The 22,693-nt window shown below is 32.7% G+C and overlaps 1 protein-coding gene across 7 annotated transcripts in view; it reads left to right on the top strand.

Moving 5' to 3' along the window:
- Positions 1-22,693, top strand: part of LRBA (LPS responsive beige-like anchor protein) — a 754,452-nt gene that overhangs the window by 85,522 nt on the left and 646,237 nt on the right. For all 7 annotated transcript variants that reach the window (XM_012552173.3, XM_023505940.2, XM_031943307.1 and 4 more), the window contains 8 exons: positions 72-172; positions 2,728-2,823; positions 5,562-5,683; positions 5,778-5,904; positions 6,984-7,103; positions 9,256-9,402; positions 14,872-15,069; positions 15,872-16,005. In XM_012552173.3, coding sequence (XP_012407627.1) covers positions 72-172; positions 2,728-2,823; positions 5,562-5,683; positions 5,778-5,904; positions 6,984-7,103; positions 9,256-9,402; positions 14,872-15,069; positions 15,872-16,005 — 1,045 coding nt within the window. The remainder of the gene's footprint in view (positions 1-71; positions 173-2,727; positions 2,824-5,561; positions 5,684-5,777; positions 5,905-6,983; positions 7,104-9,255; positions 9,403-14,871; positions 15,070-15,871; positions 16,006-22,693) is intronic.

Here is a 22,693-nt window from a genome sequence, read left to right as displayed (position 1 = left end):
GTAAGTATGTCTTACTTATTGTGAAACACAGATGTATGATGCTATAAAAATTTTACTTCTTTCATCTCCAGATCTTTTGGTTGATATGTTGGGAGTGCTGGCTACTTATAATTTGACTGTACGGGAACTAAAACTGTTCTTCAGTAAACTTCAAGGAGAAAAAGGCCAATGGGTAAAATATTTAGTCTTCATTTTTTAAAATTGTCATTTGATATTTATAGAAAGTTGTATTTTTTTTTTCCTTTTAAATGTCCATTTTGAAATAATGGAGACAAACAAGTGTCTTCAGATGGTTTTTATTTGGATTCTCATTTCTTTTATAATTTCTCCTCCTTTCCTCTCATTTATACCTCTGATATCACAATGATACAGTTAGAAGAAAGGTGCTTTCATAACAAGGAGTCTGAAATCTTTCTTCAACACATCTTGTGATAGAGTGAAACCAGACATTGGATAAAATTTCATAATTGAATTCATTTCTGGAATTAAGCAAAAAAGATGGATTCAAAGTGGTGTTATTTTATTGATTTTCATCATGTTACCTTAGTAATATTACATCCTTTTCCCCTTCTCTCTGCCCCCATTCTCCAAATTGAAAGAAAAATGAATGAAAAATTGGATGCAATTGGCACTTTAGAGAAAGGTGTGCCTCCCAGAGTTGAATTTAAGGTCATACAGGGTTAGAAAGACACCCATTCCTTCTTCATTCTATTACTGTCAGGCATCATTGACAATTCAACTGTTAATTGATTGTATATTTTCCATGAATAATGTTGTTACTTTGGATAGTTGAGGTAGGTGATTTATGAAAAAAGTGTATAGTTCCCTGGAATTCTTATTTTCTAGCCTTAAGAATGGGACCACTGCTACTTGAAAAACTTTTATTAGAGTGGCCTTGAACTTAACTCAAGTAGACAAATTTGTAAGGTTAGCCATATATATACTATGTCCCTTTGTTTGCAGTAACAAATTCAGTGTCTTAAAGGTTTCTGTATATGTCATTGCTAGTACCAAATTGTCTTTCATTTATATCACATATATTTTCCCCTTCTAGAATGTTGCTCCTTGAGGGTAAAAACCATATTTTTGCTTTTCTTTAAACATGGTGTCTGGAACAAAATACTAAATAAATATTTGTTGACAGACTTTGTGAAAGATGGTATCTTCTTACTTAATATTCTTGTATTGAAAAATGTTCATCATTTTATTAGATGTTTTTAAGTTATATTAGCTACTTTTACGAACCTCTCAGATGTGAGTAATTGTTAAAGTTAGTTGTTACTCATGTATTGGCCAACCTGCATCTGAGGGAAGGGGTGGGAGGAAGGAGAGGAAAAATTGGAACAAAAGGTTTTGCAATTGTCAATGCTGAAAAATTACCCGTGCATATATCTTGCAAATAAAAAGCTATAATAATAATAAAAAAAAGTTACTTGTTACTTCTTTAAAGGAAGAAGTTGTAAGAAAAACATTTTCAGTATTTATTCCAGATGTAGAAATCACTATAATCTGCTCTAATTCTTACCTGCCATAATCCTTTGAATTTGATCTTGACAAAAGAAACTGCAATGCCTTAAAGGAAATGAAGTGGTGATAATTGCAAATATCTCCTCTTAATGGGGAAGTGAAATTTAAAACCTGCCTTAATACTTAAAAATATAGGTTTTACTCAAATTTTTGCTTTCTTTACCCTTTTATCTCTAGGGTTATTTAACTTATTCTGACATCATAGCAAGCATTTGCCTATTTAAAAAAAAAATATGAATCAATGATTTTATTTATAACTTGATCCAATTAAATCAAACTTTTTACTGTTCATAGGGGAAAGCCATAATCTACATCTGTTTTGTTTGTTTTCATTTTGGTGGAGAGATTGAGCATGTTAAGATTATAAGATGATGGAATCTCATATTTAGGGAGGGAGGGACATAAGATTTATGTATATAGACCAGGCCTGAGCTCCTGAGAAGTTAAGTGATTGGTCACAACATAGTTATTAAGTGGCAAAATTGTAGTTCTAACCCAGGTCCTTTGAGTCTAAATTGAACTTCCTTTCCCCGTACCATATCATTTATGGGTCACACTTTACCTTGACAGGAAAAGTAAGCTTTCAAAAAATTTCATTGTTTGGGTATATGGATTGAACTTTGTTAATTTATTTTGCTTAAATACAAGGATTATTTTGCTTATCTTTTTGAATAAGATATCATATGCTTAAGGTGTTTTCTGAAACTTTAGAGGGTTGTATAAATGCTAGAGGTTTTTATTATTTGTACCTATAGCCCTTTGAATATAATAACAGTTAAAATTTTATTCATTCTTCATTTAGCTTCTGACCATTAGCATGATTGTTGATTGAACTGAACATAAAACTTTAGGGAAAAAGTCTTGAGTTATGTAAAAATTATTTTTAATTTTTTTGTTAATGTACAAAAAAATTGGCAATCTGACATGGATAGAGGTTGTAGAGAAACTCTGAGTGTTAACTGTTTTTATATAGAATACTAATGACTGCTATGAACTATTGTACTTTGCTTATTTGAGATATCTCTATTGTGATGAATGCTCATCTGTCAGAAAATAAATTACTTTGAAAGCATTGGAAAAAGTTTCAAAAAAAAACATATTTTAGTCTACTTCAGTTAGAACATTGTTGTTCTTATGTATGTTTTAAAATATATAAAGTTGTTTATTTTATGTTGAGTGAAATCTTTATTATTTTAACAGCCTCCTCATGCTGGGAAGTTGCTGTCTGTGTTAAAACATATGCCTCAGAAATATGGTCCTGATGCCTTTTTCAATTTTCCAGGGAAAAGTGCTGCAGTAAGTTATTCTTAACTATGAAATAAATGTGTCCCATTTTTGTTAAACATTTTGTTATTTTTTAAAAAATAGTTTATATTATTTTACTTTACTTTTTTTTCCTTTGCCCATTTTCTGCAGTTTTCAGCTTTAGATCCTTTATTTTCTGTTTACCACTTTCCCTCAGATAGTACTAATATTGTTCTCATCTGTTAGAGTGAGTTGGACTAATTATTTGGAGCACACTAGATTAATTTTCTTGATGCTGGCTTCTTGTGTTTTCCAAGGGAACATAACCTAAATGTTGGAATACACGAGCCACCTGACAGTGGCTGCTGGAGATCCAACCCAGAATGGAACTCCTTTTGTGAGAGGAGGATGATACAAGGAGACTGAGAGACAGTTGCTGTTCTCTGACTTCTCTGACTGAGAGGCCATTGCGTTGTCTGACCTCTCTCCTCTTCCCTCTGCCTCCAGTTTATCTAATTCCCAGTCCACAAGCAACATCTGTGTCAGCAAAGGCTGCTTTGCAACTCCTTCAGATGTTATGATCCACAGCTATGGAGGCTCTCGGAGAATTGACCTGTCCCTTAACATCTAAGTAGTCTTTAATATTTAAAAAGAAATATCAAAAATTAGATTTATTTTCAAAAAGTACTGAAGAAGAATGAAAAAATCATAATTGTACAATTGATGAGGTCACATTATATTGACAAGTGCTGTAGATCCCGCAGAATTCTTTGGTGTAGGATGACAATTCTTTAATAAAAATATATCCAATTCTTGGGTGAGAGTGATTTCCAATGCCATAAGAAGTGCTATAGGAAAGTAAGAGAAGACAAAAGATCCACGTAAGAGACTAAAAACAGTTAATAAAGAAGTTCCCTGGTATCTGGGGAACTTTCTCTCTCTCCTCTTCCCTCTGTACCTCCCCAAACTAAAAATTTCCAAGGGGAAAATCAGAACAGCTTACACTGGTATTGTGGGACTATGGGAGCTTGACTCAAGTCATCCCCAGTTTCATCAAGTTCTTGGCCTAAAATAACCTGTCTTAATGCCTGTCTTCCTTCCCAAACCTATCCCAATACATTTGCCATCTTAAATTTTGTTCAGATCTTTTTTCCTGAATTTTTTCATTTTCTTCTATTTTTGAGCATAATCTTTTATCTTTAAAAAAAAGTTAATTTGGGGCAGCTAAGTGGCACAGTGGATAGAGCACCAGCCTTGAAGTCAGGAAGATTCGAGTTCAAATCTGGCCTCAGACACTTGAACACTTTCTAGTTGTGTGACCCTGGGCAAGTCACTTAACCTCAATTGCCTCAGCAAAAAAAAAAAAAAAAAAAAAAAAAAAAAAAAAAAAAAAAAAAGTAATTTCTTTTTTGATTTCCACTTGGATAATTAAATGTTTGCTTCCAAAAGATAGGAATGTGTTTAAAATAATATTTGAATTGTTAAGTGTTTTAGGACTGTTGTGTTTTCTGGAATCCTTCATTTGAAGACTTGTGGTGTTGATTATACAAATAATTCTTATTTGTTTTAACATCATTAATAAAGCTTTTTTGATATTTTGAAAGAGTTATTGTTGATCTTTCAAATATTTTCTGAAAACTTTGAATATTAGATATTTTAAGGTTGGTGACACTTTTTTTTTTTTTTTAGCATCTATTTTTATATGTATTTCTCAGGATAGAGGCAAGTGTGAATGGTTAAACAGCCTACCTTCACAATAGGATCATTGCCTACATATAGTGTCTGTGTGATCCTGGCTGGGTCATTTAACATTTTGGTTCCTTACACTTTTATGTAAGATTATGCTTTGTGGAATATTGTCTTATCTGCCCAAGAGCTTCCAAATCATAGCTCTAGACTAATGCTTTCCTACCCTTTCCATCTCCCAGCCTAGTAAAATTATGTAAGTGTGACAAAATGTCAAAATCCAATTCTACAAGTTTAAGAAACTTTTTAGTACCCACAATGGGCAAGCTATGGTGGTATTACTTGCAATGTTCATCAGAAAATATCTGCTGTCCCTCCAGTATCTTATAATTTTTTGAGACATATAATATGAAAAACAATAAATAAAAATAATTTTGGGAAGTAGTAAAAGATTAAAAAACCAGGAAGGATCAAGAAAGATTTTGCACATAAGAGAAGGCATTCAAGCCAATTCTTGAAGGAATCCAAGGATTCTTTGAGACTTTACATGAGGAGGGAGTTTGTTTTAGGAACAGGAAACATGGCAGTGTTTCATACTGAATAGAGAGCTAACCTTGGTTAGCTGGATTTATGTCCTACTTATGATGAATAGTAGCTAGTGACACTGTAGATCATATAAATATTCAGTACTCTTTACCAGAATTGTCAAATTCATCATATTTAAAACTCAGTAAATTTTTTGTTTAATTTTTTTCACTTGTATCTGACTCTCTTAGTCTATTTGGGATTTTCTTTAAAAGTTATTAGAGTAGCTTGCCATTTCCCTCTCTAACTCATTTTATAGATGAGGAAACTGAGATAAAACAGGGTAAGCGACTTGTCCAGGGTCACATCGCTAGTAAGTATCTGAAGTCAAATTTTAACAAAATTTTTAAGACGAGTCTTCCTGACTCTAGTCCTGATTCTGTATTCACTGTACCATCTAGCTGCCCCATCTCTCTTTAGATACATTTAGATGCAGATTTTGTAGTAAGGAATTTAAGAAATAATTACATTGAATACTAGGTAATTGCTTTTTGAGTGATTCAAATCTTCTTCTCTAGGCTATTGCATTACCTCCTATAGCAAAATGGCCGTACCAGAATGGATTTACCTTTCATACTTGGCTAAGAATGGATCCTGTAAATAACATCAATGTGGATAAGGATAAACCTTATTTGTATTGGTATGTATTTTTAATTTGGACAGGGTTATTGATTTGTTTTGGAAATTTGTAAAAAAAATCTTAAAGAAAAAATAAAATTTGTTCTCTTCTATAGTTTCAGAACAAACAAAGGACTTGGATATTCTGCTCACTTTGTTGGAGGTTGTTTGATTATAACTGCAATAAAATCCAAAGGAAAAGGGTTCCAGCACTGTGTGAAATTTGATTTCAAACCACAGAAGGTATTCAGTAAATTATTTTAGTGTTTCTTAATTATGGTAGCATATTTGTTTTGTCATTTCTTGTAAGTAATTATGTTGCTAGTATAAATGATGATTTTGGACCTGTAGGGTGAAGTGAATATTACCCATATTTCTACTAAGAGAAAACAAAGTTGAAGTGCAACAATTAAATTAACTACTAAACTTTTGCTTTTGAGAACATTATAAAAATGTCAATTTATATTTCTGAAAAAAATCTGTGCCCACTGTCTAGAAGTTATGGTAATAATAGAATTATAAAAATATGCTTATTAAATAAGTGTAGCTTTAGATTTGGAAAATTACTACATGCAGGAATTTTGATCAAATTATTTAAAGTTTACAAACACATTTTAGGTTCAATAGAGCATATAGGATATTGAGCTTTTTTCTGCCAAAAATAGAGACTTTCTTGCTATCAGTTAAAAAAGATCACACTTATAGGTTGCTTAGTAAATATGACATTTATATGATGCCTTTTTTTGGCATGTGAATATTTTCAGTTGAGACATCTTAAATCCAACACTATTACCCATTATATAACTTGTGATAAGGCTTAATATTTGAGCAATATCAGAAAATAGCATTTTTTATTAAAACTAGCAATGTCACCACAGCATTCTGTCTAAATTTCTGTTACCATTTTATTATATACTAATAGCTAAATCAAGTTGCTTTTGTAAATGTTTTTATATGAATGAAGCCTTTTAACTTGAAAGCCTCCTGGATCTTGTTTAATTTCAGATGAGGAAATAGTTTTATCCGAGAGCTGTTTGTTCTTGACTATCTTGTGTCATGGGATTTAGAGCTTGAAGGAAATTAAGAGATTACTTTAGCCTGACTACTCATTTCAGTTTGCAAGTTCTGGGCTATATTGGCAGTTACATAGCTGTGGCTTGAACAAAACTCTTATGATGGTCACTGCACCGTGTTGCTTTTCCACAAATATTTTTGTATTATCTCCACATATGTTTGCTGCATGGCTACCAATTGATATCAGGATAACTTAATTTTAAACATGAATTATTATTTTTTAGTGATTTCTATTTTTGTTTGTTCAGTGGTATATGGTAACAATAGTGCACATTTATAACCGCTGGAAGAACAGTGAGCTTCGGTGTTATGTGAATGGAGAACTCGCTTCATATGGAGAGATAACATGGTTCGTCAATACTAGTGATGTGAGTAGTTGAAAAAATTTAAAAATAATAACAGAAAGTTTGAAATAGAAGTATGAACTCTTAATCATTCTTCTGATGGAATAAAATGAGCAATATAAAATCTTTTATACTTTTTTTAGGGTGATTTAAGACAGTTATTATCCTAATTCATGGCTTTTTAAAAAAAAAAAATTACTTTTGCTGAGGCAATTGGGATTAAATGGCCTGCCCAGAGTTACATAACTAGGAAGGGTTAAGTGTCTGAGATCAGATTTGAAATCAGGTCCTTCTGATTACAAGGCCTCAGTTCCTTCCACTGCACTATCTAACTGCCCCAGTTCATGTTATTTTTTAATTAATAAAGGAGAAGGTTGTCACTAGGTAGAATAAGTTGACAGAAAACTGTTAATGTAGTAATGTAATCTTCTTTTATGGTTGGTATGTGCTTTTAGAAAATCTAATTTATTAATCATCAATGACTAATTCCAAATGACAATAATTCCTAGAATCATAGAACTTAAATTTATCTGTCGAAGCTTAATCTCAGGAATTTTCGTTCATTTTTCCATTTTGGACACCTTTGATACTTCGGCAAAGCCTGCAAACCATTTTTCAGAATAATATTTTTAAATGCAAAAAAAATGTATATAATACATAAGATAAACAAAAGAAACTAGTTATAGTGAAATGAAAATGCAATTGTTTTCTCTCCAAATTTTAATACCCCCTGAAAACTATATACTGATCTCTATTTAAGAACTCCTAGCTTAATCAAATATTAGATAAGCGGCATGAAGGAAAACTGAAAGATTAGTTTTATATATTAGATGTGTTATTTAGAACAAATAGGTATTTGTGTTTTCCAATTTGGAATCTAGTTTGAGATAATGTATCATGGCTTCATGGAATTATTGAGAATGTAAGGTCGTTTTATGGTTATAAAAGAAAGACAGCATCTGCTGTGGTAAAAGTGAGAGAAGATGTCATTAGCAATGCACGTTTATATATATTTTCAGAAGATTTTTTTTGTAAATACATTTTGTTTTCTGTTTATGCTATGCAGGTTTTTTTTTTTTGGTTTAACCTACCATACTTAGCTTCTCTATGATGTTATGATCAGTACTCATTCTGGCTGTTATTTACAGAACATCATTTAAGAGAGGTCTAATGTCTATCGATAGCAAGTAAACTTAGGAAGCTGGAGGAATCACGATTCGTAGCCAGGAGGAATTTAGAGGTCTCTAGTCTGCACACTCCTTATTGTATAGATGAGGAAATTTAGGCTTAGAGAGATTATATGACATGCTCAATGTCGCTGGGCAAGAGGGAACATCTTTTGCATTTTGCAGCTGTAAATTCTAAGTCTGTATTCTTTCCACTGTAATCTGTTGCCCCTTTATTCTACATTGGTTTCTTCTTCTGAGTGTCATTATTTAGAAAGTGCAGTGATAAATTTCATAATGTCCTTGTAGTGTGATCAGCATGGTAAAGGGATCAACTTGTGTATTGTGGCTCAGTTGAAGAAATTGTATATTTACTCTGGAAAACAAAGTTAAGTATCAAATGTAATAGTGTCAGTTATTTTAAGGATTGTCATATAGAAGGGGAAACTTGTTCTGCTTGATCCCTAGAGTGTAGAAGTAGGAATGTTAGATGGAAATTATAAAGAAAGATGTGTAAATTTAGTGTTTTAGAGGGGGAAAAAACATTCTCGGAATTAGGCCCACTCAGATGTGGAACTGGCTGTCTTAGGAGGCCAATAGGATCTTTCTCTGGAAATTCAAGCAGAGTCTGGATTATCACTCATGACCTAGGCTGTTGAGAGGTTACTCTTTTAGGGTTCTATTGGACTATATGGCCTTAGATATTTTATTCTGTCATTTATTAAAAAGAAATGAGTCTGTAGAGAAGAGAAAATTGAACTACATTTATGGCATTTATTTTCATGAAACTTAGCAGTACTAATATCTGAAACTAAATTTTAATAACAGAATTTATTAAATCTCTCCTTGCCCCTACAATAGACATTAGAGATGCTTTCCTCCCTCCAAAACAAAGCAAAACAAATCCAGTTGCTGACTTCCAGGATTTTCCTATTAACTTTACCAGTAAACAGAACTTTTTATCATTTTCATTATGATTAACTTAAAGTTCTTTTGTATTTTTTCCACAGACATTTGATAAGTGCTTCTTAGGCTCTTCAGAAACTGCAGATGCCAATAGAGTATTTTGTGGACAAATGACTGCTGTTTACCTTTTCAGTGAAGCTCTCAATGCTGCTCAGATTTTTGCTGTTTATCAACTAGGGTTGGGATACAAGGTACTTTGATATTTCAGACTAATCGGTCTAACATACCTGAACACTGAAATGATTTGTTTTGGAAATGTGAATATTTTAGACCTTGAATAACATCATTGATGGTCTTGAGTAACCTATGTCATAATACTGCTTAGGAAGTAATGAGTTCCTATTGGACTGATTATTCTTGGTCCTTTATTTAGCTTTAGGCTGTGAAATATGCATAGCACAAATGTTTCTTTAAATACATTTCCCCACATTGTTCCTGAAATGACTTACATTTGCTAAAGTAAGTTAAAGTTTTTAGGTAAGCTAACTTACTTTTATAGTCAATAATGTTTGGAAAAGAACTTGTTTACCTAAAATAAGTGGGTACTCTGAGGTATGTAGAATTTTAAGATATTGACTTAACTGTTTTCAATACTTCAATGGATAAACTATCTCTATGTGGATACAACCTATATCCCTTTCAGTGGGATTTCTGATAGTGGTTTTTAAATATTGTAAATTTAAGATTTGTGCCTTGCCAGAACAATTACAAAGGGGTAATTTTCATTTTAATTAATAGTTCAAAAAATGAGAGCTACTGAATTATCTCTATAATCTCCTTTTGAAGCCATTAAAATTTTTCCAGCTTCTCCAACTCTGTTCTTGGAATTACACTGAAGCAACCAAGTGTGGTGGAAAGTAGCTAGAATATTTAAACTTGAAATCCTAGTTCTGCAACAGTTGGTTCCAGTTTTACTGATCTTCTTTGGGCCTTAGTTTCTTCATCTATGAATTTAGATGTTGGGCAGATATTGCTAAAGTCTCTTTCTAATCTAAATTCTGTAATAATTGAGATTGATGTCCATCAGCATGTACAGAAAATGGCTACTGATTTTTCTTGGAGTAGAGATTATTAATATTTGAAACAAAAAACTACCCTTCCCTCAAATACACATGGGAATTATTGTCAATATTGACATGGCCAAATAGTGGATAAACGATATATGAGAATGGAAATAAGTATTGTTTCTTACTTTCCTTATGGCACCAATTTTTCATGTTTGCTGCCATGAAAAACAATAAGATAGGACCGTGTAAATTGAAAATTTAGAATTTTCATGGGAATTATTTAAGATTGTGTTACAAGAATTATGGGAATAAAGGAGTAGCTGTGATTATCCTGCAGCCTGCTATTTGACTTAATCCATATTTAACCTTTTCCTAAATGTTATGGTAATATAGGGCGAGATTTATAGAACATACGTTTCTACTCATAATTCAAAAAAATCTTTCAGTTAATCAACTAATTTCCTAATTTTTTTCCCATTATTTATTTAATAAATTAGTAAAAAGCTAGTTTTCCCCCAAATTAGTTACTCATTGTTATTCCATGTATTTGCTTGTATGTTAGCTTTTATGTATATACTTTCTGAAACATAATGAGGATTCTGTAACATTTGAAATCTGTCTCTCCTTATTATCTACTTTAAATCCCTTTAATCTCCTAGGTTTAAATATGTATTAAAGGTATTGAATTTATAATTTGTCAATGATGAAATAAATAGCAAAAAAGACACATCATTATTTACAATACTGATCATAGCCACCATAACCTCAAACCTTAGCTAATTGCAAACAACTTTTCTTTGATTTTGAAAGCATCATTCTATACCATTTAGTTTATTCAAGATAGCAACTTAAGTGTTTTTGAAGAATTAAAAAAAAACTCTCTTCAACTTTATAAATATAAAGGTTACAATAATTTTATGAACAAAGAATTCCTCTTCTTTCTCTTTCTCTGTACCTTAATAATTTTTTTTTTTTGCCATAATAGGAAAAAAAACAAACTCTCTACAGCTGACTCCTTACATATTAATTTAATTGTTATTTCAAAATTCTAAAATGTTTCATAGAAAGTTTAGGAGGAGGAAAGTTTAGGAAAAGAAGGAGCTACTCTTTATTAAGCACCCACTATTTATCAGGCACTTTTGAACTTCACTATTCTGTGAGATAGGTGTTATTATAGTCTCCAATTTACAGTTAAGGAACCTGGAGCAAGCAACCTACTGAGTGTCACACAGACAATAAATATCTGAGGATGAATTTGAACTCAGTTCTTCCTGAATTTAGGTTTAGCACTATATCCATTGTGTTACCTGTCTTATTTTTTTATGGGAGAGATTGTTGAAGCTTTTGCTCTAGTAAATAGAAGATCCATAAATCCTTCTTCTAAACTCTGACCACCTTATTATAGCTAGTGACTAAAAATGTCATGGATTTAAAAAATTCATTTAATATAAAATAAAAAAGAAGTTTGCTTCACATTTTTATATTGATTTCTGGTCTTCTTTATAGTAAAATTTCTCATGTTGCAATCTATTCTGGTTTGTATCTGACTTTGGACAGCACCCTGGTAATTTAGGTTTTATATTGAAACAAAATGAGATAACTTACAGATTGTTCCATAGCTTTTAAAAGAGATTTGTTTAGCCTTGTTGAACGGAGAATATTAGAAATAATACAAGGGAAAGACATTAAGGACATCTTGATTGATTTTTAAAAAGCTCTTTTGCCTGACTGATGATTTTGATTCACCAAACATCATCAGGTGCCTGAGCCTCCTGGTAGATATTTTGTACATAGGTTACCAGGAAGAGATGTAAATAATGTAAGCCTTTCGTTTCCTGAGCCAATCAAGTCTCAAGGATGATTTTAATAAATGTAAAAACTAGCCTAGCTTATATGTTAGGCTATTGCATGGTTAGGATATTGTTCCCACATAATCCCACATAAGATTTTTTTCATCAAAATTGTGAGAAAAAATTGAACCTAATGAGGCCAATTCTAATTCCCTAGTGACTTACCTTAAAACAACTTTTCTTACCATATCTTTTATTTCTGGATAAAATTTATGCTTAGTAGTATATTGAGATCTATTTTACTTAGTGAATTTTAAGAGGTTATAAATATTTATTTAAATTAACCTTGGAAAGTATTATATTCAAGTAAATTCTTACAAACTGCTTAAGAGAGCATTTAGTTCTGAAGCTACAAATGTGGGAAGATCTTAGTTGAAGAAATATATTAATTGCAGTCATTGCTGAGAGTTTATTAAATCTGATTCTCAAGACAGGTTTTTTCTTAGAATATCTTTAGAAATAATTATATTCTTATTTATCTTGACTGAGTAAATGTTTTGTTACCTGAATAGTAAAAGAGTGCTGATTTAATTTTGTTGTCAAGCTTATCTTTAGAGTGAAAGTGAATTAAATTTATTTTAAAATGCTCCCATTGTAGGTTCATGTAAATTTTTTTACGTATAAGAGTGAATTATAATATTTCTAAATACATAAATTACAAAGGCAGCACTTTTATGTCTTGCCTTTTCTTGTTAAGTTGTGCGTATAGATCTTGGTTAAGTATTATATCTCTTGTTTCCAAGTTATTTAAAATAAAAATTAAAGGAAATGTTTTTGAAATGCATTTTCTCAGCTCCCGCAGAATTTTTCTTTCTGGAATATGCTTTTTTTTTTCTTGGCGGTAGATGGAACCTACACAAAAAAATGATCATGTATTAGGGCACAAAAACCTCAAAATCAATGCAGAAAGGCAGATGTAGTAAATGCATCCTTTTCCGATTTTGATTCAATAAAAATTACTTGTAATAAAGGGACAGTGAAAAATAAGCCAAATTAATGGTAAATTAAATAATCTAATCCTAAAACATAAGTGGGTGAAACAACAGAAATTTTCTTTTTCCTGGAAATCACTACTGCTCAAAGATACTGAAATATAGCCTTCTACAAAGTAAGAATTAAATTTCCTTTTTAAGTAATGCAGAGTACCATTTTTAAAAAAAATTAATTTTATTTATTCAACGTTTCCCCCAGTTACATTCAAAACAATTACAAAAAAATTTTTTTTTTTGTTTTTAAGGTTTTTGAGTTCTAGGTCTTATTCTGACCCACAATTAAGAAACTACTTATGAGGTTATGGAAAACATTTCCACAAAAGTCAAGTTGTGAAAGAAAACAGATCTCCCACCCTAATGAAAATAAGAACTCTCAAGAAAAATTAAGTTAAAAATAAAGAGAGAAATAGAGAAATAAAGAATGCTTTGGTCTGTAGTCAGAAGCAATCAGTTCCTTCTCTGGGTATGAATAGGATTTTTCATCATAAGACCTTCAGAGAAGTCGTGGATGATTGTACTATTGAAGTAACAGTTATTTATAGATAGTCATCCCAGAAAATTGCTATTACATATACAGTAATATATATACTATAATATATTACTACTATATATACATATATATAATATATTATATAATACAATACATTGTACAATATATTGTATTATATAATATATTATATATATGTATATATAGTAGTAATATATTATAGTATATATATTACTGTATATGTATATATATGTGTGTATATATATATACATATATATATGTATATACATATATATATATCTATATATATATAGTAATGTATATACAGTATATTTTACTTTATTTATAGAGGACTTTCCAGGTTTTGTTTGTTTGTTTTCCCTGAGAGCATCCTGCTCATCATTTCCCAGAGAACAATAATATTCTTTCTGAGAAACCTGCTTTGAAAAAAATTTTTTTTTACAATTACTATAGCTAATAATATTCACCCCCCATTTATTCTTTCTCTCCTTTCACTCTGTCCCTCCTCAAAAGTGTTTTGCTGCTGACCACTTCTCCCTCCAATATGTTCTTTTTTTTTTTTTTTTTTTTTTTTTTTTTGTTTTAAAGGACCCATCCCTTTTATTTTCCTGCAGAGTAAGATAGATTTCTCAGGGTATCATAAGGAAATTATATTAGTGGTTAAAAAACTACCTTTATAACTATTTTGTCTTATCTTTGTTTAAACATTTTGCTTTTTTTAATACATTCTAAGAAAGAATGAAATCAGCTGATAAATTTAATGCTAACCTCTTAAATTATTCTGACACTCTAGATAGAAATCTATTTCATATGTCTTAAAATATAAAACTATAGAACTAGGATACAAAGGGAACAAAAAAAACCCCATTTATTCTTCTTGCTGTTTTGAGTAGTTACAGTTTGAAGACTTATTTGTTGTGGGTTTTTTTTTTTTTTTTTAGTTGGGAATATTTACATTTTGTGTTTTGTTATGGAATAATTAAATTTATATGGTGCTAAACATGAAATCTTTTGTACCCTAGGATTAGTGCTTTTGTTGCATTGCATTACCTGTTTAAATTATAGAATTAGTCTTACTATAATTTTTTATGGCTATCAATAACAAATGTAATATTCTGCAAATAATTGATGCTTAATGAATTCTGTCATTTTAGAAATTATTGCTGTAGAATAGCCAGCAAAGACTGTCAGTATTGCTAGAAAAGTTCATTAGTTATATAATTCTTTAATAATTCTATAGGCTTATTATTGGCTCATGCTTCACAACATACTATCCTAAAGTTTCTTTAATATTATTTTTTAGGGTACTTTTAAATTCAAAGCAGAAAGTGACCTCTTCCTTGCTGAGCATCACAAACTTTTGCTTTATGATGGTAAACTGTCCAGTGCTATTGCATTCACATACAATCCGCGGGCTACTGATGCCCAGTTATGTCTTGAATCATCACCCAAGGATAACCCTTCTATATTTGTTCATTCACCTCATGCTCTTATGCTTCAGGTATGATGCACTTCTCAGAATATTTTTGAATGAGCAATGTTTAAATATCAAATAATGTAGAGGATAGGAATTCTGGAGAATTATACTTGAATTGAAACAAGGTGTTAACTCAGTGGAATTGATGAGATAATGGTTCTCTAGTTCACACATAATCAGTAAGCTGTAATGATGTAATTACGATAAGGTATATAAGGGCTAAGAAGAACTGGAAAATAGACATTCTATCTTTGACCAGGCTTGTGGTGGCTCTCATGTCTCCTGCACTAAGAGCAAGAATGGGCCAGAATAAAGAATGTAGGCTCTATTCTTGACCATTTTCGTAGAGTCTATCCTGCTGAGATTAATGCCCTTCCGGAGGACCTCCAGAAAGCTAGTCCAGATGTTACAACGTAATTACATTTTTGTTTAGCCATTTAGTTGTTTGTGCTTCTTCATGACCCTGTAGATCATACCATTCATGGGATTTTCTTGGCACAGATTACTGGAGTGTTTTGCTATTTCCTTCCTAAGGGGATTAAAACAAACAGACATTTGCCCAGAGTCACACACTAGTTAGTGTCTGAGATCAGATTTGAACTTATGTCTTCTTGACTCAAGGCCCAGCATTCTATTCACTGAACCACTTAGTGCCACTAATATTGATATATGTATTTACTTATGTAAGTATTTACATGGCTGATTATATAAACAAAACTAAATTTAATATCTTAAAAGCATTTCTGCCATTCTAATTGTATTTTTATTTTAATTACAGTAATAACAGTAATTAGGTATTAATTTTTTGTGCTTTCTGCTTTATCAGGATGTGAAGGCAGTTTTGACACATTCTATCCAGAGTGCTATGCATTCTATTGGAGGAGTGCAGGTGCTTTTTCCTCTCTTTGCCCAACTTGACTACAAACAGTATTCATCTGACCAGGTTGATACATCTGTTTGGTGGGTAATGCTAATGAATTTTTTGAAAGTACAAATTAAACATTAAGATTAAAAATTAAATTCTTGTCCTTTTGAAGAATTTTCTTTAAGAATTAAATTATTTTCTTTTTTATTTGGGCTAGAATTAATTTTCCTTTACTTGCTTTTTAAATGGAACCATAGCAACTATAGAATAATACAGTGTAGCAATTATGGAATAAAACTTGAGGACAATGATTTTTAATTAAATTTTTAAAAATAGCAAAAAAATACTCTTTCTTCCCTACCCCAGTGAAAAAAGTTAAAAACTTTTAAAGAATATATATAGTCAAATGAAGAAAATTTTTGGCTATGTCTGTAAAATGTTTTATCTGTTTTTTTAAGTCTATCACCTCTCTGTCAGAAGGTGGTTAGTGTGCTCCCTCATTGGTACTTTTAATATGGTTGATCTTTGTGGTGATTAGAATTCCTTCAAAGTTGTAGTAATCTTATTATTTTTATATTGTTACATTTTAAGAAAATTTTATTTTAATTTCCAAATTCTCTCCCAAACTGTGCTTCTTGGCCACCTGCTGAGAAGGCAAGAAATACGATGGTCATTATGTGTATAAAATAATTCAAAACCTATTTCCACAATTACCTTGTAGGGGAAAAAAAAAGCAAGAAAAATAACCTGAAAAAGAAAATGCTTCAATCTTTATTCATCAGGTTTTTTCCCCCCCCAGAAATGTACAATTAGTTTTTTTTTTTTTTTTTTTTTTTTTTTATGAGTCCTTTTGGATTGTTGTAGATCATTGTATTAATCAGAACATCTAAATATCTCATAGTTGATCATCCTTACCGTGTTACTATTACCATGTGCAGTGCTGTTCCAGTTCTGCTAAGTTCATTTTGCAGAAGTTCATATAAATCTTTCTAAGTTTTTCTGAAACAATCTTCATTTCTTACAGCACAGCAATCAGTATTCCATCACAATTATGTATCTCACCTTGTTCAGCCATTTTCCACTTTGGGTATCCCCTCAGTTTCTAATTTTTTAATAGCACATTAAAAAGCTGCTATCACTATTTTTGTACATATGGGTACTTTATTTTTTTCTTTGATCTCTTTGGAATGCATATATAGAAGTGTTATTACTGGATTGTTAAAAGTTATGTACAATTTTATAGTTCTTTGGGCATAGTTTCACATTATTTTTTAATGGTTAAAACAGTTTACAACTCCACCAATAGTATATGAATGTCCCTGCTTTTCCACAAACCCTCTAGCATTTGTCTTTTTTTTCCTCTCATGTTAGCTAATCTAATTGACCTGAAGTTATTTTAATTTGCATTTCTCTAATTATTAAGGATTTAGAATATTTTGTTAGCTTTGATTTCTTCTGAAAACTCCATATTTAATACTTTCATTTTACCATATGTCAATCTGGGAATGGCTCTTATCTTTAAAAACTGGGTTAGTTCTTTATATATTTGAGAAATAAGGCCATTATTAGTGAAACTAGTAATAAAATGTTTTCTTCAATTTCTTGTTTTCTGATTTTTGTTGCATTGGTTAGATTGGTGCAAAAACTTTAAATTAATGTAATAAAAATTGTCTGTTTTACCTCCTATAATTCTTTTTCTTCTTTGTTCATTATCTCTTTCTTTACATAGATATGACAGATGATTTTTTTCCCATGCTCCCATAATATCATAAGCTTTTGCTTATGAATCTTTGGATTTATCAAACACTAAATTACTGTGGTCCTTTATTTCTGTATGTATCATATACCTAATTTTTTTCTTGATTAATTACTATTTCTTGCTTAGCACCGTATTTTTTTGATGATTACAAATTTATAGTATAGTTTGAGATTTGGTCCTGCTGAGCTACTTTCTTTCATTTTTTCCCATTGTTTCCTTTGATATTTTTGACCTTTTTTTTTTTTTTTTTTTTTTTGATGAATTTTGTCAGTATTTTTCTAACTCTATAATGTAATTATTTGATTGTTTGATTGGCATAGCATTAAACAAATAATGTATATTGTATTTTCATTTTTATTATGTTTACACAGCCTACTCCTGAACAATTAATATTTTTCTGGTTGTTTAGATCTGTCTTTACTTGTGTGAGAAGTGTTTTGTAATTGTGTTCATATAGTTCCTGTGTGTGTCTTTGCAGGTAAACTCCCAAATATTTTATACTATCTGAAGTTATTTTAAAGGGAATTTCTCTTCCTTCTGTGTTTTGCTGGTAATAGAAATGCTAAAATATCATTCTTAAGTATTTATAGAAAAAATTGAAAAGGTTCTTGTTTGCAAACAAAAAATAAAGGTAATTGTGAAGCTTAAATTGACCCTCAGATGATAGTAGGGGGAAAATAATTTCTGCATTTGAAAGTTTGGCTTGTACTCTTATAATATTGTTTTGGTTTGGGGTGTTATCCTAATGATGGAGTTATTCATAGCATTTTATACTAAGGGATCGATCATGTCATAATTTTATTTGCTGTAGAACATCTATCATAGCATCTTCCATGTTAAAGCAATACTTATTTAAAAAATAATTATTTATTTATTACTCCTTAGAATTTTGATGAATTAAATGTCACTTGGTGGAATGATTACATAATGACCCAGGCAAAAATATGATAGTATAATAATAGACTGATGACTAAATATGTAGAATGGGTCAATGTACCACACTACCATCTTACATTTATTACATTTATTTCACTTTATATTTTGAATACGTCACTTTGAGTCATTCATTGATTCTTGGGGAATGTCCAGCATTGGTAAACACAGACCAGTGGTTTAAACTTATATTTCAGAAATGACTGCTAATTGTCAAATAAGTTTTTTGAATTCTGCCCTGGCAAGTATATGTAGTAGGTATATGATTGGAAAGATATCTTCTATTTAAGGATTCATATGTTTGTTTTCTTAAACAACTGAGATTTTTCTTTGTAAATATTGACTTTGACAAGATTTAGATGAAAAATAGGGCAGATAAATCATATTATTGCAAATATTGAGAGAGAGAGAGAGAGAGAGAAAGAAAGAGAGACAGAGAGAGAGAGACACCCCCTTAGAGGAGCTAGAATTTTAGGAGCTATTTGAAGTACTTGGTGTGTTAGAGAAAAAGTTCTGCGATGCAAGTGGTGTTCTGGATAGACTAGGGCTTCTGAAGTGATGGCTCTTGAGCCCTTTATAGAGCTCCTTTCCATCTTTGTTAAACCATTTTCAGCAGATGGACCAAATCAGGTTGAGGATCACCAAAGGGTCTTAAACCCCATGATGAGCTGGGGGATGTCTACCCTAGGCATGTAAAGACTTCCCCTGATGAAATGAACAGATAAGAACAACTTGTTCCAGTGGCCATGAAGGCAGATGAAGAAGGTGTTGTGGAGCCCTTAGAGCTTGGTCATACATCAAAGAAACCGAGGTCATCCCCTGCATCTGGAGTCATCACCAAGCGGTCTTGACTCTGTCCTGCTACTGGCCAATGATGGGTCTGCAAGAGAGAGTGAGGCTGACAACTTTGTGTAACTCTGCCTCACTTACATCCAACTTAAGCACAAATCAAACGACAGCAGCATTGCATTTTACCACTTCTACCTCTCTTAAAGCCCCATGGTTACAGGTGAGTGATGAAGCAGCAGGTTCTGGGGTCATAACCCTGCACAGGGGTGGTACAAGCCATAGGGCTGTCTCCCTACTGGAAGCTGCAGCCCCTGGATGTCTGAGCAGCCTGTTAAGGATCGCACCGCCCACCTCCATGAGTGAAGAAGGGACTAGAAAAGGTGCCCCAAAACTTATCTGCTTACTCAACCCTGGCCTGACTACCATGGCATTCAGGGATCCTGCTCTATGACTGAGACACTTAAAATGTATAAAAAGCTTCTGAAAAGTTGATTTCCTCTCACCACTCATACAAAGAATATATGTACACTTATAGACAACACAAAATCTAGTAGACCTGAAAGGAGAACAGCTCTTAATGCGAGAGAACGCAACAGGTATCACGTCCGAATAGGCCCTCAATGAAACAAAGCTGGCAAATGAAGGCCAGATTCCTGAAGTAGAAGCTGGCTACATGTTTTTTGGAGTAGCCACGGTGAAAGGGAGGGCCGTGAAGCTGGTGTAGGTTTTGCAATCAAAACTAATCTACTAACCAAGCTTACTGGCCATCCAAAAGGAGCGAATGACAGGCTCATGACAATGCGATTGCCACTTGCAGGAAAATACCATGCCACCGTCATCAGTGCCTATGCTCCCACCATGACAAATCCCGATGAGATCAAAGAAAAATGTAATGAAGACCTGGAGACCCTTATCATCAATGTGCCAAAAAAGTACCAGTTTATAATTCTGGGCGACTTTAATGCTAGAGTGAGGCTCAAACTACCCAGACAAGGCAGGGACTCTTTGGGAAGAATGGAGTTGGAAATCGCAACAACGGTCATTTACTCTTGAAGACTTGTGTATCTCATGGCCTTCTCATCATCAACACTATGTTCCATTTACCTAAACACAATAAAACTTCGTGGATGCACCCTCACAGCAAACACTGGCATTTACTAGACTATGTAATTGTAAGGAGAAGAGACAGGATGTGAGAGCGATCAAAGCAATATGTCACTACATATAAGCTGAGTGCAGGTCTGGCACAGGCTTTTCCTCTCCAAGATGAATATTCATATTCAACAAAAGTGGAGAGCCCCAGGCCAGAGTACTAGAAGAATTAGTGTCAGCGTATTAGAGAGAATACGCTTCTCTGAGAGGGAACAGTTGTTGCTAACTTGCAAGGTGTAAGTTGAGCCAACACAGAGTTGGCAACAATGGAGGAGAAAAGGAATGGATGGCTCTCAAGAGATTTGCTATACAGCACTATTTTTACTCTTCTGGGTCAGAACACTCACAAACATCAAGACTGGTTTGATGAAAATGATGGAGAAATTCGGAAGCTGCTAAGTAAAAAACAAAAACTCCATAGGGTGCACCAGCAAGATAGTTGCACCCTTATCTTTAAGAAGATAGCATTCAATTATTGTTCTGTAAGAAATGACCGGCAGGACGAATACAGAGAGGATTGGTGAGACTTACATGAACTGATGCTGAGTGAAATGAGCAGAACCAGGAGATCATTATATACCTCAACAGCGATACTGTATGAGGATGTATTCTGATGGAAGTGGATTTCTTCAACAAAGACAAGATCTAACTTAGTTTCAATTGATCAAGGATGGACAGAAGCAGCTACACCCAAAGAAAGAACACTAGGAAATGAATGTAAACTGCTTGCATTTTTGTTCTTCTTCCCAAGTTATTTATACCTTCTAAATCCAATTCTCCCTGAGCAACAAGAAAATTGTTCGGTTCTGCACACATATATTGTATCCAAGATCTACTGTAATCTATTTAACATGTATAGGACTGCTTGCCATCTTTGGGGAGAGGGTGGAGGGAGGGAGGGGAAAAATCCGAACAGAAGTGAGTGCAAGGGATAATGTTGTAAAAAATTACCCTGGCATAGGTTCTGTCAATAAAAAGTTATTTAATTAAAGAAAAAAGAAAAGAAAAGAAAAAATAAATAAAAAAAAGAAAAAATAAATAGTTTAAAGGGTGATTCAAAATAAAGTTGGCAATGATTCCATTAAAAAAAAAAAAGAAGAAGATAGCATTCAGTTCCATCAACAAAAGAACAGAGAGATGTAAGATTCTTAGCTTAGTAAGAAGACAGATGAAATTCAGTTTTATGATGATGGTAACAATCCAAAGCATTTTGATGCACTGAAGGCTCTTTATGGGCCAAAGACCTGTGGTGCATCTCAGCTACTCTGTGTTGATGGTATCACGCTGCTTAGTGATAAGGACGTGATGACAGAGATGGGCTGAACACTTCCCTAGTCTTCTCAACAGACCATCATCAATCACTGCTGAAGCTACTGATTGCTTAGCTCAAGTTGAAATCAATTACTCCCTACCTGAAGTTCCAATTGAAGAAGAGGCTACTTTCATGTGTAACGTACCAGGGCTGATTCTATTCCAACAGAGATTTAGAAGTCCATTGCTCATATAAAAGCTGACTGAAATTTTCCAGATTATATGGCAAGAGGAGGTTATGGAGTTCCAGGATACCTGGAATACCAGGATATCCTTCTTTATAAAAATTGTTCTGTGGCAATCACAGGGGGTCTCTTTCTTAGTCATTGCTGGCAAGATTCTTGTTAGAGTGCTCTTCAATAGGCTGACCCTACACCTAGACAAAGGTCATCTACCTGAGAGCCAGTGTGGGCCAGAAGGGATCGAGGAGAAATCGACATATGTTTACTGCCCGACAACTCTAGGAAAAAATTCCAGGAGCAGAACAGAGGTCTGTGGACAACAACTGTAGACCTGACAATACTGTCAGTTGTGAGGGCTTTGGTAAAATTATGCCAAAATGTGGTTGCCCAGAGAAGTTCATCAGTATGACACATCAGTTTTATAGATGGCAGGCTTGCCTGGACTCTGGGCAGTGGACAGTGCTCTCAAGCTTCCCCAGTCACCAGTGGAGTGAAACGGGGCTGGGGGCTCCCATACTCTTTTTAGCATGATGTTTTCAGCCACGTTGTCAAACCCCTTCAATGAGTACAAACATGGAATCGAATCGGTCAGCTATCACACCTTGAAAAGGCTACAAGCCAAAGCCAAAGTGGGGACACTGTTGGTGCGTGATTTTC

Source organism: Sarcophilus harrisii, chromosome 6, assembly GCF_902635505.1.
Source record: "Sarcophilus harrisii chromosome 6, mSarHar1.11, whole genome shotgun sequence".
NCBI lineage: Eukaryota > Metazoa > Chordata > Mammalia > Dasyuromorphia > Dasyuridae > Sarcophilus > Sarcophilus harrisii.
Note: the sequence above shows the minus strand (reverse complement) of the source record. Positions and strands in the feature narration are given on the sequence as shown.